General features: G+C 42.7%; 1 protein-coding gene across 5 annotated transcripts in view; it reads left to right on the top strand.

Annotated features, from left to right (window-relative positions):
* Positions 1 to 17937, top strand: part of si:dkey-237h12.3 (teneurin-3) — a 224460-nt gene that overhangs the window by 134443 nt on the left and 72080 nt on the right. For 3 of the 5 annotated variants that reach the window (XM_061250968.1, XM_061250969.1, XM_061250971.1), the window contains 3 exons: positions 2885 to 3107; positions 11923 to 12021; positions 14823 to 15061. In XM_061250968.1, coding sequence (XP_061106952.1) covers positions 2885 to 3107; positions 11923 to 12021; positions 14823 to 15061 — 561 coding nt within the window. The remainder of the gene's footprint in view (positions 1 to 2884; positions 3108 to 11922; positions 12022 to 14822; positions 15062 to 17937) is intronic. The other 2 variants (XM_061250970.1, XM_061250973.1) reach the window with 1 other exon arrangement.

The following is a 17937-nucleotide window of genomic DNA, read 5'->3' as shown; positions in this document are numbered from 1 at the left end:
ATCGATACTGGGGCTGAACCTGTTCTATGAGCCCACACTGTGAAGTCAGGAAGGACTGCGTTTCCTCAGTGCTTGCACTTGATTAGCCTTAAGAGAATTAGCAATAAATAAAATGTTGAGCTCTAATGAAATGTCCGCTTGAGGTCTTAACTGCTATGATTGCTTCCCGTATATGTGATGCCTCTGTGGTTGGCTGTGATGGGTAAACCAGTAAAGCCAGTATGTGCTTACCAACTTTAGTAAAGAACTGAAAATGTCGAGTAGCTTTGCCAACTCGTGGTCCAGATGGCCTCCCTAGCTCCATGGTGTTTATCTTGGGTGTGGGTTTTCTTCATATGTACAGTAGCGCTTGTGCTGAATTATTTATGGCTAGAGAAAGTGAGTATTGGAAGTGTTCAACCGCTGGCTGAAGTTATGTGTATATATGGGGTTTTTTTTTTTTTTTTTTTTGAAAAGTGGCTCAATAAAGTGATCCCAGATTTTGTTTCTCTAGATTTTTCTCTGAGATGGAAAAGTGTTAAATTGAGAAGTGAAGCAAGCCACGGAGGCCATTTTGGAAGCAGTAACTCTGTGCCAGCTCGATCACAGCTCTCCATCTTGAGCCCTTTTCTCCCATTGTTATTACAGCCCTGTTATTGGATTGGCACTGCCTCCTGGGCTATTCTACGTGACAGACTCTGATGGGGGAGAACTCGGGTCCTGAGGGACTCTCGCAAAGCGCTTGGACTCCCAGCGAACCCCGCAGCCGAATTTCAAACGATCTATCAAAAACGGGCAGGCGTAGCGGCACTCCCGGACAGCTGAATAACAGGGGAGCGGGGACAGGTAGCGCTATCTCAGGTCAGCGAGAAGATCAGAGGTGTGCCTCGGACTGATTTACCTCAGGCCCGAGGGCTCGTGGGTTGACATCTCCCCTCTCCTCCCCCCCCCGGACCCCCGAACACGGATTGTGGAGAACAGAGGGTCCCCGGAGGGTACCCTGGAGGGACAGGCTCTCCGTAGGGATGGGAACCTGATTAATTCTGCCAGCCAGTCCAGGCTGCTGCTTCCAGTAGTAAAAGCAGGCTAAATTACAGCTGTTCGTGTGCCTGACCTCCTGCAGCGGGATCCTGCATGGCCCCGGCTGTCGCCTGATCCGCCTCAGGTTTACACGCCACCCGAAGGGCGCGAGGGAGCCGCGTGACAAGGACAAAACTTCTGAACCAACTCAAATAAATAAATAAATGAAAAGGCGCCACCGTCGTGGAAGATCGCCTGCTTTAAAAATTTGTCAGGAGCCGAGCTGCTTCCCTGTTTTTTACGGGAGATCCCCTTGTCATATGTCGCACCTCATTTGTATGGCTGCGGTGACATTTTCTATATGTGTGTGTTTGTGTGTGTGTGTACGGTGTGTGTGTACACGCGCGTGTGTTAACAGCGAGCCGTCGCCGTGCCGACATCGCGCCGATCCTCCTCAGGATCAAACCTGCCCAAAGCGTGTCCCTAACAGGCCGGCTTCGCCCTGACGCTAACAGAAGCGCGCGCGCTGTCTGCCTGCTGACGGGCTGCCAGGTCTGCGTGTACCAGGCACTCCCTGAGAGACGTGACAGGCTGTGCCTCTCCCCCGGTCCACATTCTCCACGCTATTGGCTGTTGCTGCAGTGTGTGATTGGATATAAACTGTAATACAGCTGCACTGTGGAATGCTGTGCGCAATATTGTGTACTCACATGATAATTTAAAACATCGGGCGTGATAATAGCGTCCAGAGAATTCATTTGTGGGAATCCGAGAATCGGTTCTCAGATTGGATTAGTTTAGTAGCATCTTTTTTTAGTAACCGTAATTGGTTACATATTTGCATTCTTACTGTTGCATATGAGCCTCTCAAATATCAATGCAGGGTGTTGTGGGTAAGCATACTAACGTCCCATGGTTCCCCTCCTCCCCCTTCTCATAATCATAAACATTAATCTGTTCTTTGGAAATTCATTGACTTGCATATGCATGTTTCAATATGAAAACATATCTGAACAGTTCATGCCTAAATTAGGCAGATCACATATATTAAGATATTTAAACAGATATACAATTTTCACATTTTGTGTTTTTGTTTCAACAATTTTCTCAAATTATATGGCTAAACAGTGCTATCCCAGGATAAGACACAGGGGAAATAAACCTGTTATGTTATTTTATACCAATCCAGTCCTAATAGTTAATATTGTCTAGCTGAAGGTACTTGTCTTTAACAGGTAGACATAAAACAGTGGATTCTGCACTGCAGTTTTAACATACAGTAAATGATAACATCATAAAACGAAGTAATGCCAGAGCTTTGTACAGAACCCAAAACCCTATTATTTCTGTGGCCTAATGAATGTTAAGGTCATTAGTTATATGAGTGTTCTTGTGCTGTAATCAGATGAAGCATTCTGCTAAGCACCCATAAAGAAACATCTGCTTCTCTAAATGACCTTCTGGTAACGAATGCGCAACATTCATCCACTGATTGTTAGTTTATATGCCGCTCGTTTACGGACACACACGCCGCTAATTTTAGGGTTTCCCCACGGGAAGACGCAAACACTGTAGATATGCTCAAAACAGTGGTGGTGTCTTCCAGCAGGTGATGCTTGTCATGTATTAGGAGATTATTAGATGGTTACTGAGTCCGTCAGACTGTTCAGCATTGTTGTTTTTTTCTTTCCACCCCCAGATGCTGTGGTGGTAATAACATTAGCGCATATCCTCGATAGGTTTACTTAGCCAGAACACGTAATTGCAAATGATAGCAGGCGCACGTTGACAGAAACGAGATTAGCATGAGATTAGCATACCTCCACGGCCCACAAGACTGCTCTGTTAACGGCTTCCCTCTGTCTCCGCCCCTTCTCTCCGACAGAGCAACCGCCCAACCAACCAGGCCAGTCCGTGCTGCAGCCGGCCCCGCCCACGCACAAGCAGCACCCGTCCATCACGTCGCTGAACCGAAACTCGCTGACCAATCGCAGGACCCACAGCCCGGCCCCTCCGGCCGCCCTGCCCGCCGAGCTGCAAACCACACCCGAATCGGTCCAGCTGCAGGACAGCTGGGTCCTGGGCAGCAATGTGCCTCTGGAGAGCAGGTAAGGGCCCAAATGTCTCGCTCTGCTCTGACCGCACTGCTGCAGTCACTGTGTCTATTCACCCAGCTCCTGATTAGGGATGTGAAAATTCATATTTCATGGTTGAATAATCGGTGGGTTGTAATGTATGAACAAGTATTTGGTGTGTAGTGCTGTATGAACAAATAATCAGTGACTGAGATTATGTATCCATGTCCTGAATTTAAGTCAGACCATCACTGTGTTATAACAAGACTTGCATGTGCAAAGATGAATGACCTCAGACTCCACACTCAATATAAATTGTGCGAAACCTTGAAATGGAAATTCCAATTAATTAAATAGTTTAGAATATGTGTTTATTTCAATGAAGTCTTTTTAAACTGCCCCCCTGAAAAAAGTCAACATAAAATGAACGAATAACTGATATTTGATTATTCAGTCCCAACCCTATACTGCTACTTCACATGAGGCTTTGTAGGACAAAATCACACCTACCACAAAAAAATTTGAAAGTTGAGAAATGACATGAACATATTGTATCATGGAGAAGATACTGACAGAGCTGGCTCTAGGATGTTGGTGGTCCTAAACAAAATGCTCTTGGAACCAATTTGTGACCTTGGAATTATATGGTTCTTTCTGTCTGGGTTCTGAGTAGTTCTGAGATATTGAGCTTCAAAGCTTTCACATCCTAACACAGCAAAACAGGGTAGTTGTTCAAAGATCAAAATGACAGACACCCTAAATGTACTCTGAATGTCCAATTTCAAAATCCTATAAAATTCCCCTATAAACAACATATTTATGACACCAACTCATTTTTGGTCTCGAACTGCGGGCCATGGTGTCTGGGAGGGGCTGTGTGGTGGTGGTGGCAGCAATCACAGATTGGGCTGGTGCGGTCAGAAGTGGTCACGGTCCCGATCGCGGATTTGGGAAACCGATAGCTGCAGACACATAAATGACCGTACAATTAAAGCGTGTTCCAAAACAAACAGTAAAAGTTGAATTGTGTGGCTCGGGGCTGGCTGTGGCCCGGAACGACTCCGGGGTGTTTATGCTAGCAGCCGGCTCTGGGTATTGAATGGCCGCCGTGTTCAGTGTTGAGCTACAGCAGAGGTTCACGCAGAGGACAGGAGTGCATTTCCTCTTTAGCTTGCCCTGCACCCCCCCCCCTTCCCCCCACCAACCCTAAATTGAAGCATGTTGGCCAGTCATCAAACCCCTTTTTAAGTTAGTTTCCTGCTTTCAAACATTTGAAAATGGCCGCTTTCAACACCACAGAAAGCGTTCGAGATGAGAGAGGGAGACCGACTTCAGGAAGGTTACTAACTGCCCGAGGTTAACAGCTGCAATTTGTCTCCCAAACCTGTCTGCCTTTATTCACTCTCAATCCACTGCTGCTGCTGCTTCTGAAACGGAAGAATACACCGTATATGTGTTTATCAAATGCATTTAAAATCATTGCCATAGTTTTATATTACCTCGGTGTACCAAGGTCAACCTTCTGAGGAATGACCTTGAAACACAAAAAAGCACCAGCTTTCTTTGTGCGATATTTTATTTTTTGGCCATTCGTTTATGGAGTGTGCTTCTTCGACACAACTTTATCACAGGAGTGCTGCGCCTTGGCTTTTTCCGCTGAAGGGGCTGGGTAACTGGATCCCATCCTTGCTTCGACCTTGACGGTTTTAGTGGTATTGACAAAACAATATGTAGACACCCCTTATCAACAAGGGCATAAATCACTGGGGCCGTATACAATACTGAAAGACAAGTCTCTCAGCGGGAGGGAAATGTGATTTGGAGGCAGCAGAAGGCCTGAGGGAGGATGCTCCAGCCCACAGAACTGCAGCTCAGCCCGAAGTCTAAATGACACATATTCCACAGGTAACATAACCTCACATGCTAGGTTTGAAGCTAATGCAGTCTTGTGGTGTGGACTAATCGTCTGAATACCCAGCAGGCTCCTCTTTTATGACGCCATAATGCTTTTAAATGGAGAAAGCTACCCATTGTCTACATTTTAAAAGTAACGGAAATACTTTAGTGAATAGCATGAAATCATCATTAATTTTACATTGTGGGTTTGAATTAGAGGATTTTATTGAGTTATTATTAAAAAATATATATAATAATAATAGTAGTAATAATAATAATCGTAATAATAATAATAACAATAATAATACTAATCCTAATAATGATCATCATTAAGTATCATTTTTCTTTTAATGCTTCTGTTGTTTGTTTAATCACTCATTGCAGAAGAGAAAGCCACTAAGTGGTCTGATAATAAATTTTGTCTCCTGCACTTAAACATGAAATACGCGATTCCTAAAATATCATGCATTTTTCATGAGATGAGAAGTAGAATATTTAAAAAGGAGAGTTTTGAGAATGTAACTAGAGCACAAATGGTTTGTTATGCTTGCATAACTGTGCACATTATTTTGAACCCCCCCAATTTGTCTAGACGTGTCAATTCAGGTTTGTGTACTGTAGGTCCTAAAGGTAATGTAACCTGATTGGTGAACTATATGGCCAGACTTTGGTCATGCCTTCCTGTTTTAATGACCTATAGCCGTTTTCTGATGGGCTAGGTCAAGCACCATGCACATGTGACATAATTTGATTTTCTTCACATAACATCACGTTGTGATGTTTCCTCCCTTATATATACATGTAGGAGACCTTTAAAAATGTTCAATGCTGGCTTCAAACAGAATAGTATTGCTGTCAGAAAGACGAGATTATATATTTTTTGCTATTCCTTAAATGTGTTTGTTTTCCTGTGCCTGATATGTTTTGCTATGTCTCTATGTTGCCTCATTAATTATATGGAAGGTGGAACTGGCTGTAGAAAAGTATACTTTTCACAACAAATATTTTCAACACGCAGATTAATACTGAGTTAAATTATAGTATGTTCCAGCACCGCCTCTGATTTCAGTTATTTATTCGCCATGCTTCACCATTTTAGGCATGTAGATGCGCATCGTCTGCTTTTGAATGGTTCGCTTTTAATTAGCCACTTGTCTTTCCTTCCTGAGTGATACTGAAGTGCTGTTTTCAACAGGTATTCAGATATTTTCAATCCGAATAAACTGAATTATAATCACCAAGCTGATGAATGTAGTATATTTTCTCAGTTCTGTAAGTGAAAATCTTTCCGTTCTCATTAAATGTTTCTTGGTTAAAACTTTTTTTCCAAACCAAGGGAAAATCTCTTCCATTTCATTCATCGAAAGTTTACTCAATAGGGTAAAATTGCTTTATTACAATACATTTGGGCTTTTTGTTTTGTTGTATGGACTGCACTGCACGGGTTTGTTTTGTGCCAGTCTGCTCTTACAGTAATTAACGCCTGTGAAGAGTCTTTAACACATTTTCATTGTGAGTCTCACTTGTCTCAGAAATCCAAACTGGTCACTGTTCACAGATTTTACCCAGCTAAACATAGCCATCTTCTTTCACTTGACACAGACATAATGAGATAATTGGATGAAAAGAAAAAAAAAACACGCTGACTTTCGCTGATATAAGAATGCAAAATGGCCTTTGTGATTCATCAGCACTCCAGTCATAAAGCAGAATAATAGAATCCCATAAAGCTCTGGCTCCTAAACTTTACTTTAGAAAAGTGAATTAAATTAGGCAGCGATAAATCCCCTCCATGTTTTTGTATGTGCTTAGCGTTGTGAAACTGAGATGATTGAATCAGTAATGAAGCGGTTTTATATGTCGTACTTTCCTTTTTTCTATTTTTTAGTACAAAAATATGTTTTAGTCAATCTCTGAGTGCCACAATTTTTAAAAGTATATCCCTGCATGGGGTCAAATTGTACCATAAGCTTAAGCTGCAAAAGTGTTTGGAAACAAAAATGGCTTTTAAGAAATTTATGCCAATTGAAGTTATAATAAAGATATGCTGTGGAAAAATAAAATATTCTTTAGAGATTGTTCATGGGTCTAGAATATTGTGTAATAGAATATGTGGTGGCACTCGATCAAACAAAATATGGTCGCAGTAATTATGAGCTAGGGTTATTTTGTTTGTCTGAGGACGGTAGTGTTCAGGTTTTCCCATGTAGCTGTTCCAGGATAGGTAATCAACAAAAATAGCTAGTGATCAAATGTCATTTGATACAGATGAAAGTTGCAGCAATTGTAGTGTACTCCATCATCTTTGTTCCTACATCACCCGCAGATATTGTGTTTGAAAAGGGATGAGCTGTATAAATTACCTTTTGAATGACAAACGTTGTCTTTGTGTGTGTTTTTTTTCTTCTTGTTGTTTGCACATTTGCATCTATCTTGATGTAGTAAGAGATGTTTCAATGTTTCATTTATATTACACTCTAAAAGTAACTGGGATATTCAAATAATACCAATTTCCATTTAAATGTTTTGTCTCTTTGTGAGTTCCTTGTGAGCTCTATGAAAAGGTGGATTTTATTTTGGAATTGCTTAAATTTCATTTTTCACATCTGTCATGCGGAAAATAGATACCAATTTGTGTGTGTGTGTGGGGGTGGGGTGGGGGGGGGGGGATATTTAGATTTAAAAAAAAGCTAAAATAGAATAGACTTGCTGTGGCAGTTGGTGTGAAGGGGGCATTTCTCCACAGCCACTGTCTGACACTTCCCGCTCAATTTAAAACTCACACTGACAGCAGGAGATGTTGGAGTGATACTCTTGAATGTGCACGTCAAGGCTCTTTTAATAGGCCTTTAACGGAAATAACAGTGAAAAATACTCTTTACAGGGTTGTTCTCACATTTTCTGTTCGTTTTTAAAACAATTTGTTTTTGTTTTGTTTTTAATAGCCACGTTACCATCGCAGTAACACAACAATGTTTACGTATTGGTCCATGTTTACGTGTTGGTCCGAATCTTTGACGTGTTTTGGACCAAACTGCCTTTCTTTATTTTGTGCATGCCAGCATGTGTCCAAAGGAACAATTGCAAAGCATCCGTTCCTTTCACTGTAGAACCAGAAAGAAACAACACCAGCGCACCAGAGGCTCAGTCTGAAAGCACTACTGCACAGAATGACCATTTGGCTAGCGTCTGTGGCCTGCTCTCTAACTCAGCCAGCAAGCGCTCCTTTGTAGGAGGAAGTGATGCGGTGTTTTCAGCTGACCAATCCTGCATCAGCCTCCCTCCAGCAGGCCCTCTGGCTGAGTCATGGGCTTACATTGAGTCATTTACTTAATCCAGCTGCTAATTATTAGATTAGCATAAAGAGAAGGGTTTTTTTTTAGCCCTTTCCTTCTTCACGCCCTCACCTCTTGGTTAATCTGTGTCTAAAAGCTTCGGTGAAGCACAGATTTTGAAAGGGCTTTTTTCTCTCTCTCTCTCTCTCTCTCTCTCTCTCTCTCTCTTTCTCTCTCTGTCTCTCTCTCTCTCTCTGTACGTCTGTGTTTCACGCGTGGAGTTGATGACGAGTTCGTCTTCGCTCTCGGTGAAGCTGAAATGCTGCAGCTCTGAGCCGCGTTCTCCGATAGCGCTTGTGTAAGAGTGGTATTCACAGACGTGAAAAGAGATGCGCGGATTAGCATAGTAATTTGCTGCTGAGCATCGGGCCGTTTCTAATCATTTATCAACGGTCATCCAGTTTGTTTGGCTTCAAAAGATGATGCAGCTACTGCATTTCTTAATCATGTCCCTGAAGTGTCTTGTAGCCCAGGCCTGGAAATACAGTACAGCATGCCAATAGCACACACGCGCGCACACACACACACACAAACACACACACACACACACACACACACACACATACACATACACATACACGCGCATACACGCATACACACACGCATACACACACACGTACATACACACACACACTCATGACTGCAGGTCTAAACTGTTTGTTGTCCTTGGAGGTCATATGTTCAGGGGTGGACATTTTTATCCACAATATTTGTTTTTCATTGTATACTAGATCTGGCCTATTATATTGTTTGGTTCCTTCAGTCAACGGCTTTTATGAGTGATGAAAATATTATAGCTTTAGAGACTACAGTACACTGCATTGTACATAGTTTATTGTGATTATTATAAACAACATCTATGTACATTTTTCTGCATATCTCGATTTGTTTTCCCTTTCAGTCGTATTCATGTACTGAGTCTGGTCAGCTGTGTATTTATGTACTGAATCATGTGCCTGAATGCACCGGGTAATGACTGGGTCAATGTTATCCATCGTTTGACTACTGCAGCTGCTGCTGCTGCTGTTTACTGCTGGTGTGGTGCACGGAAATGTGAGCCCAGCTATGGCCTGAAAGTGAATTGATTTGGTGAGGTCATCGGTGCTGGTGGTGCAGGTGGTGCAGGTGTGGGAGGCAGTGGTGAGGCCCGGGACTGGGTCCACCAGCGGGAAACTCGATGAGAGCAGAAGCAAGCTGTCTGGCATTGCATCAGGGAGTGAGCTCCATCCCCGGGGGGGATGTATCTCCAGAGCAGGGCTCTCTGGGGGCTGCCTGATCAGCCTGGGCAATAAGAATGCCCTGGAGGTCTCCTCGCTGCCGAGGACAGCCACGACGGTAATTAAAGGCACATCAGCACACACCGCTGCCACACGACGCAGCTCGCTGGCTGAAGGTTACCCTTCTCTGCGGAGGGAAAGGAGTATGGCTCACCGGGAGGAGAACATGGCCTTTTTTACGCAAACGAGGATTTGCTAGAGTTCATTCGCTGTGTGAGTGTGTGTGTGTGTGTGTGTGTGTATGTGTGCGTGCGCGCGCGCGCTTTTGGGTGTGTGCTTAGTTGTGTGTGTATGTGTGTGTGCATGCATGTTTGGGCGTGTGTGTGCTTTGGTGTGGTCCTGTGAGTGCTTGGGTGCGTGTGTGCGTACTGTATGGGCATAATATACCATAATCATGCCAGTCTCGCACCTGTGTTCCTCCTGACCATGCTGGAACGATGTTGGCCATTCCTTTCCTCTGTTTCAGTGTTGGGGCCCCTCTAGCAAGCACTCCATCTTTTTCTAATTCTCCCCACAGGCCGTGTCCCAGGACGGTGTGCATTAGCCCCCTTTTAATGCCGTCTCGTGTAACACATCGCTTCTCCCTAAAGCCGCAGTCACACATATTCATATTACCCTTTCAAACAAAGCCCCCTGCTCACATCCAGCGAAAACGAACTCATGGGCCTCCAAAGAGCACGGTCAGCTCTGCAGTGTGGAGCAGCTGTCTTCTCATAGTCATGCCCCGTCATCGTGTCTGAGACCTAGCCAACCTTCGGCAGCATAAATCTCATTAGCAGCCGATTTATTGGACAGCTCTGTGATATGTCAGTGCCACAAGGCTTGGGTAACTGCAGAATCAGCCTACGCTTTTAAGGGTTGTGGGTTAGGCTTTCTGCACTGCCCGAGGCCAGGCTAACGCTACTGGGAAGGCCCGCTCTTCTGGATCTAAGGTTATGTTTTTGGGTCTGTTAAACATGATTATTGAGAAGGTTACAGAAGGGTTTTGTTGAAACGAGGTGATGCTACTGCCTATGATACAAGTTATTACGTTTTATGGCTGCATACTGTAGGACTGCTCTGGGATGAATGCTATCTGAATGTTAGCTGGAAATACCATTGGTCACCACAGTTCTAATGTAACAAAATACAATGTAGCTGCGATGGAATATGATTTTATTAATGAATACTGTAAGGAGTTCAAGGTTGTTATTGAAAGCATAGGTTCCTGCATGCAGAGCCTCAGTCAGTCATGTTTTCTCATTGTGCCTGTTGATCACTGATTTAATCTTTCAATATCACATTATTAAATCACTGTATGTCTAGAAACAATTATTTGTAATTATTACCATTGTGTTATTTTTTTGCTGCGTTATTGCACATTACAGTAAATCCACTGGGTGTGCAGCTGTCTTCAGATCTGATAGTTAGGTTTCTCACACTTCACTTCACATTAAAATCTGCCGCCACCACACAGCATATGTTTAGCGTCTATAAAGAGAGACCTCTCATTTGACTTTCACTCTCACGTCTTACCCAAGCTGAGATGACAGCCGATCATTACAGATCGGTACACTACAGTGAGAAAAAGCTCAAACAGGAGGCCCGTCCTCTGATGCTTCCAAAACGCCTTACCCAAAGGTTTTATATATATATATATATATATATATTCTCTTTAACCCTTTAAGTATCACCCCTTTTCTTGACACAAGCATAAAAATGACATACCCAAAATAAAATGGTTACTATTCTTGAACCCTTTGGTCCCATGGTCTCTTCTGAAAGGTAACTCTTTCGGGTTTGTTTTCCAAGAGTCATTAATCCATATACTTCTAAAACAATACATTACATAAACTCAAACCCATTGAAAGTTGAAGCTTTTTTGCTTTTTTTAACACAGTGATTGAAAATTGTGCCCTGAAAAAGGGAATGAATACAAAAAAACCCTCACCAGCCCAGAGCTTAAGTTCTAAGATTAAACCATCTTTAGATTAGTGCCATATCCTACATGACAGAGTCAAATAAAGTAAAGCTTTGGAATTCCATTTTTTGATGACCTTGGCTCTGCAGTACAAGTCGAAAATACATTCCAGCTAGTAGGTCAAATCAGAATTTGAGTCTCCAAAATCCTGCTCTTGAGTTTGGTCCTTAGAAGTACTAAGACTGTTCCCATTTGTTTTTTTAATTTTAATTTTCTACTCATTAATCTTCACAGATTCACTGAGTTGCATCTTTTCTAATTGGAGTCCATGTCAACACGTGGATGTCCTGATAAATAACCACAGGGCACGTTTTGTGATTTGTGTTAAAGCGATGAAACCATTCTAATTCTTTGTCTCTATATCTCATCCCCACATATAGAAAAATAGCAAAGCAAGCAGTTCTCGAAAATGGGCATGACAACCTAATAGAGATGGATGTATTCACTCCTGCGTGCCACGAGGGCGGCTATGGGGACGGGTATGTTCTCCGAGTGTCCGCCTGATGCTAGCTGCTGATGTCAATGTCAACACTGAGCAGAGAGGGAGTTGTGTGGTGACAGAGAGAGAGCCAGAGAGGAAGGAGAGAGAGAGAGAGAAATTAAGGATTGTGTTTTTTTTAATTAATTTTGGGAGGTGGGTGGGTTGTCCCTTTCTGCCCCTCTGTATCTAAACACCCATTTTGTTTCAGAACGCTGTATCCCTCTTTACAAACCACCTCAGTCGACGTCGCAATAGAGAAATGTGTTCATTCGCTCTTCCGCGGCTAATTGGACTGTCACATGTGATAGGTGCCCAGATGATGCATGGGCCAGCTGCGGCTGCAGACAAACACACCATGAGCTGCGCAGGTTTTAAGGGGGAGAAGGCTCCGCATCGTTACGTTGCCTCTCGAGATTTGGGCTCGCTTCAGTGAGCAGCAGGTGGATGGGGAACGGGGCGGCGGTAGGGCTGCACGATATCGTATATTTATCATCATCGAGATATGATCATGTGAGATAAACACATCGCAAAAGACTGCTACAACTGCAAAGAAACGGATTTATTTAAATTGATGTTCTGTTGAATTGATTGATTGTTGGTGTGCAATTTGTTCTGTAAAAACATGGATATTTAATTATTATTTTTAACTAGGTATCTGATTGACATCTACAGTATATATTATGTCAGGATTCGACCGGGGAAGAAAGCACTGCATTTTTCAAACTTTTCAAGCTATACACCGCAAACACTTTTTGACCGTTTTTTTAACAGCCAAAATGATATTATTTCATTAAATGTTGAAATAATGGCATGGATTTCATTGTAAAGTAGGCATATAAACACGCGTACAGCTAAAAAAAGTTTGGTCTCGGGTGTAATTACCCTTTAACGGCACCGCAGAGACGAGCTTCCACACAGGGCCGAGAGGGTGAGTGAGTTCCCCCGCCCCCCTCACTGTGCTCACAGGCTTTAGCGCTGTAATTGCAGCGTGCACTGCGGCGTTTTTCAACCAAAAACTCGCTGCGTCTCATTCCGCCCAAGGCCAGACTGCACTCGCCATTGTAAAAAGACGGCCTCGAGTCGTGTTCTCCAGCACAAACACTGCAGTTACCCTGAATGGAAGCGCGTTCTAATCTTTCAAATTACTCAGCCTTGACAGCTAAGACCCCAAAAAAAAGTACGGCAGCGACTACATTTGTTTGACACACGGAAATATTTGCTTCCAAAGTTTTCGCTGAAGTGACCGCAAAGGAGTCCCTTTTTGTATGCCATTAAAAATAAATATTTAATATTTACATTTATTTTTGAAATTAGGAACATGCTATTCACTGAGTCTTACATCTCATCAAGTCTTAGCTTTCAGTAATTCAGTAAAACAAACACTTTCTCTCAGATGGATCTGTACTGAAGTACTTTACTTTATTTTTTTATTGCACATGTATTACTGGGGGATACAGCTGTTTGATATTTGTTTATTCTTTAATTAATGTGCTCATTCATTTTTTTACTCATTTTCTAAACCAAGTAGCCTACTGTATATATTGTGTGATACAGTAAATCGCATGACCTACTGTTTTATTTCCCAATCTGGCCTTTTCATTTCAGGTGGTAAACCATAATGCGTTTAGATATGATTTGTGTTTTTGTGGTGGCAACAGGTTAGGCTAATTAGATTTAACGCTTGGTTGTATTGACATCGCAGCTAGAATCATTCTTGTTTGTTACGTTGTTCAGTGTCCTTACAGTTCATTTTTTATGTTTAAAAAATTCATGATGTTTTGGAGAATTGCTTAACTTTGCAGAATCTTGCTAATACATAATTTGTTTGCTAATCAAAAGAGGCTTATGTTTGAAATGAAACAAAATGCACTCATATCTGTACTCATCTGAGTCAATAACAAATTTTCTAATTACCGGTTACCAGTAACGTTTTTAATAATAAAATGAGAAAGGAATTGAGAATAAACATATCAAGATTTACAGACTCAAGTGATCAAAGTGAAGGGTTTAATATTACGAGCTTCGTGTATATCTTCTCCCCTGGAGCACTCACTACAAGGAAAGACCAGCTATCTGTCAAAACACGTAATTCTGAATTAGAGGATCAGGTTTAATTACCCAGACCTTACTTTTAACCTGGAGATTAAGCCATTAGATCTGTGGGTGATGGAGTACTGTGCGGCCTCCACGCTTTTAATTCATCAGCTGCTGAGGTTTTCACACGGGTGAAAATGTTAATAGAAGGCAGCCATCTAATGCATTTGATTAAAATATTTAACCTCTTTAATCGCCATAGGCACAATGGTCTATTAGTCAATCATAGCTGTGCTAATGGACAATGGGGATTTCTGTAAGCCTAAATAAAGCTACTTGGGCCCCTCCTTTACAAAGCACTCGCTGAGGAAAACAGAGAAATGGTCTTCTGCTCTTTCACTGCATATTGTGGTATGTGTTTTCAGTCTTGTGAGTATGTCTGTGTTTGTTTGACTGTATATTAAACAGACCTGGGTCAAAAATGTAATTGTTTTGGATTCAAATAGTTCTCCGTCGATTGATCTTGCCTGTTGCAATTGAGCCAACCAAGAGAACCAGAAGGCAGGGTTCGCGCTTTTTGAGTGTATTTCATAGGTTCCAACACACCAGACAAGCTCAGTAAAGCGAAGGAAAGTATTTGAATCCAAAACAGTCACGTGTTTGACCCAGATCTGATGTTAAACGGGCGTGTTGGACCCAGATCTGATGTTAAACGGGCGTTGATATGTTCGCCCTCATGAGTCATGTCTAATGTCGTTCTTCCAGGCACTTCCTCTTTAAGACCTCCACTGGCACCACTCCCCTCTTCAGCACGGCGACGCCCGGCTTCACCATGGCGACCGGGTCCGTGTACTCCCCGCCCACTCGCCCCCTGCCCAGGAACACACTCTCCAGAAGCGCGTTCAAGTTTAAGAAGTCCTCCAAGCACTGCTCCTGGAGGTGCACCGCCCTGAGTGCCGTGGGGGTGTCCGTCCTGCTGTCTGTCCTGCTCTGCTACTGCATAGGTGAGTGGAGCGGACCCTCCCCGCGCTGCCACAACGCCGGAGACGAGAGTGTGCATTCATTATCTCAAGGACTAGCTTTGCCCCACCATGCATTCATATTAATGTCAAACAGCATTAACTCTGACGCATATGGAGTGTGTTTACTGCCTGTAGTTTGGATATTCATTTTCTGTTTTCCACTCGTTTCATCAAATGACATCCAGCACTCAAGAATAGCAGTCTAATGACGAAAACATTTACAGCTAGTAGTGCAATGGCTTTTTTTTCTTTCACTACACGAGAGTCGATTTGCTGGAGCTTGTTGACTTTGGCAGCCAGCATCGTGTGAAGATGTTTTGACTAGATGTGTAGATAGTAATGATTCAGACAATATCCGTAAAGGATAAATGAAATACAAGTAGACTAGTTTGCATGTTGCGACACTTCACTGTAGTCGTGACAGCCTTTTGCGTTTGACCTTGGTGTGAAGTCTGTAGAGACAGATGCCCCACCCGTGAAACATTAGGCCGAGCCTCTTGGCCAGAGGAGGGCAGAGGCGGCGAGTGTGTCAGTGTTAAAAAAGAGCTGAGAGGAGTCACACACAGCGGCGTGTTGTCAAGAACCCTCCTCGGAAGAATTCCCGTCTCTTGAAGCCACGAGGAGCACTTGTGTAAACCCACTCACGGGCTGATAACATCTTCACAGCTTACTTCAGCTAAAATGTTTTCATCTCGCCCGTAAAGTACACACGAGGTCCGCTCCCACGGGGCACATAAACGTATGGGGGCTTTGGCCGGTTTCTTTATGACGCGAGTCAAAGCCAGCACGCCGCTAACCTTTAGTGGCGGGAGTGGGGTGATGAAAACAGAGCTTTATTTCCCATTCACCTTTTCCCCGGTCGATGAGGTGCTCGTCCTGCGTACGCTGACCCTTCTGCGACCCAAACTTACTCCAATGAGGAGAAAAGGAAATGGAGTGTAATCGTTATTAAGAAAACACGTGTCGGAAGAGTATGCTCAGCTCTATTTCGTGGTACCATGAAGTGAGATCTCCAGCTGTATTTCTCATTGTAATAAACTTCATTTTATTTTTGGTTTCTATGTAGCTAGTTTATGTGGTTGGATTAAAATATTTTTTGAATAATCAGTTCATTCAAAATGAATTGCATCGAGGGTGAATTATAGGAAATAAATGCTGAATATTAGCGGTGCTATGACAAATTTAGTGAGCACATCATGTCCTGCCAGTCTCTTAGAGAACGTTAAATATTGGCAGTGGAAAAGTTTGCGGAGTGGAAACCTCACCAGCACCTCACCAGCACGTTAATATATGACCTAATTTTGCTCAAATATTTTTGATGCGCTTGCCGAAAAGGTGGTGTAACATTTGTCAATGGATCTCTGAGCTACTCAGTACATATTATCTATTTGCATATGAGCACAGCAGGCTGCTTATGAGAAAAGCTAATTTATGGAAAAATATGGATTCCTAATCACAACATGGCACTGTAGGGGACAGCTACTCCCATGCAACTTTGAAATCGCTGGGTTTTATCATCTTAAATTCATGTTTTGCCATTACACTGGCTGTCCTTATCAAATCTTATTATCACCCACTAATAATCTTATGCATCCCTTGCACACAGCTCTTTGACTGCAGATGTCCTGAATTACTAGCACTGGACATGTAAAACTCATGAAGAATTCACATTCACATTCACACAGTGCAGTGCAAGATTTACACAGCACTTTCAAAAATTTGCGCAATGTTACGAAATGCTCACACAGTGCTTTTAGAGTTCCTACAATGCTTTGATACCATTCTGATATCTTTGTTTTTATCTTTTAAATATATTATATATTGTATAGCTCAAGTAATGTGATGGCAGGATTGTGAGTTGGTCCACAAGGCTATTAACAGTTTTCCTTCTTAAATAGGATAGGATACAAGCAACACAGCATAAATCAAAGCCAAGCTGGGATTCTTGAGAGTAGGTACAGTTTGGACGGGAATCTGACAGCATGTTATAGCCAGCATACACCCAACATTACAAATGGTATTCAGCATGCATTCATAACTGGTAATTTACTCCAAACGGGAGCAGTTGTACACATACCATTGTGGGCACCATGTTTTCATGTCAACCATTGTAACCATGTAGGTACCATGTAATTGACTTAAACACAGTTTATCAGCTTTCCTTGCGGGGTCTTTTGGGGTTAAAAAATGTGCCATTTCGATATCTGAGAAGATTGTGTCATTTTTTTCTTCTTTTTCTTCTTCTTCTTCTTCTTCTTCTGCTGTGGCAGGATGACATTTTCGGCTCACACTATATAATTACCACAGATGGATGGCCTGCTTGTGTCATATGTTCCCCTTCACATCGCCAACAATGCCTCGGATGCTAAATGTCTTCACCTAATTTGGCTCATTCAGTGCAGGGAGGAGAAAATGGAAGAGAGTTCTTTTCGTAAGCCATCTGCTGTGGGATCTGAACTGCTCTTGTCAGGAACGTCGCAGAGAAAAGATTCGATTTCATTCAGTGATGCGCGGCTTCAATGCAGTAATTCTAGACCCAGGTGACGGAGACCTCCTGTCATTCGGAGCCTTTTTTAAACCCGGTGTTGTTGTCAGAGACTGGATTCTCGATTTTCTATAGGAAGTATTCTTGGTTTTCATCCATCATCAATTTAACCGGCAAAGTGGCCCCATGAGTCAGATAGCGCTGTCCTCTGTACATTCCTCATGCGTATAGTACATGCATGGATACACGGGCAAAATGCATTAAGGTTCCGTCCATTTCCAATGTTCTGAAGAGAAACACAGGCCTGGTTTGCTTGCTAACTCCTTTTTGTAAGTTGTTTCCCATGGATACGCCTTCCCATTAGTTTAAAATG

Source organism: Conger conger, chromosome 8 (assembly GCF_963514075.1).
Source record: "Conger conger chromosome 8, fConCon1.1, whole genome shotgun sequence".
Classification (NCBI taxonomy): domain Eukaryota; kingdom Metazoa; phylum Chordata; class Actinopteri; order Anguilliformes; family Congridae; genus Conger; species Conger conger.
The sequence above is the reverse complement of the archived record's forward strand: the minus strand, read 5'-3'. Positions and strand labels throughout refer to the sequence as shown.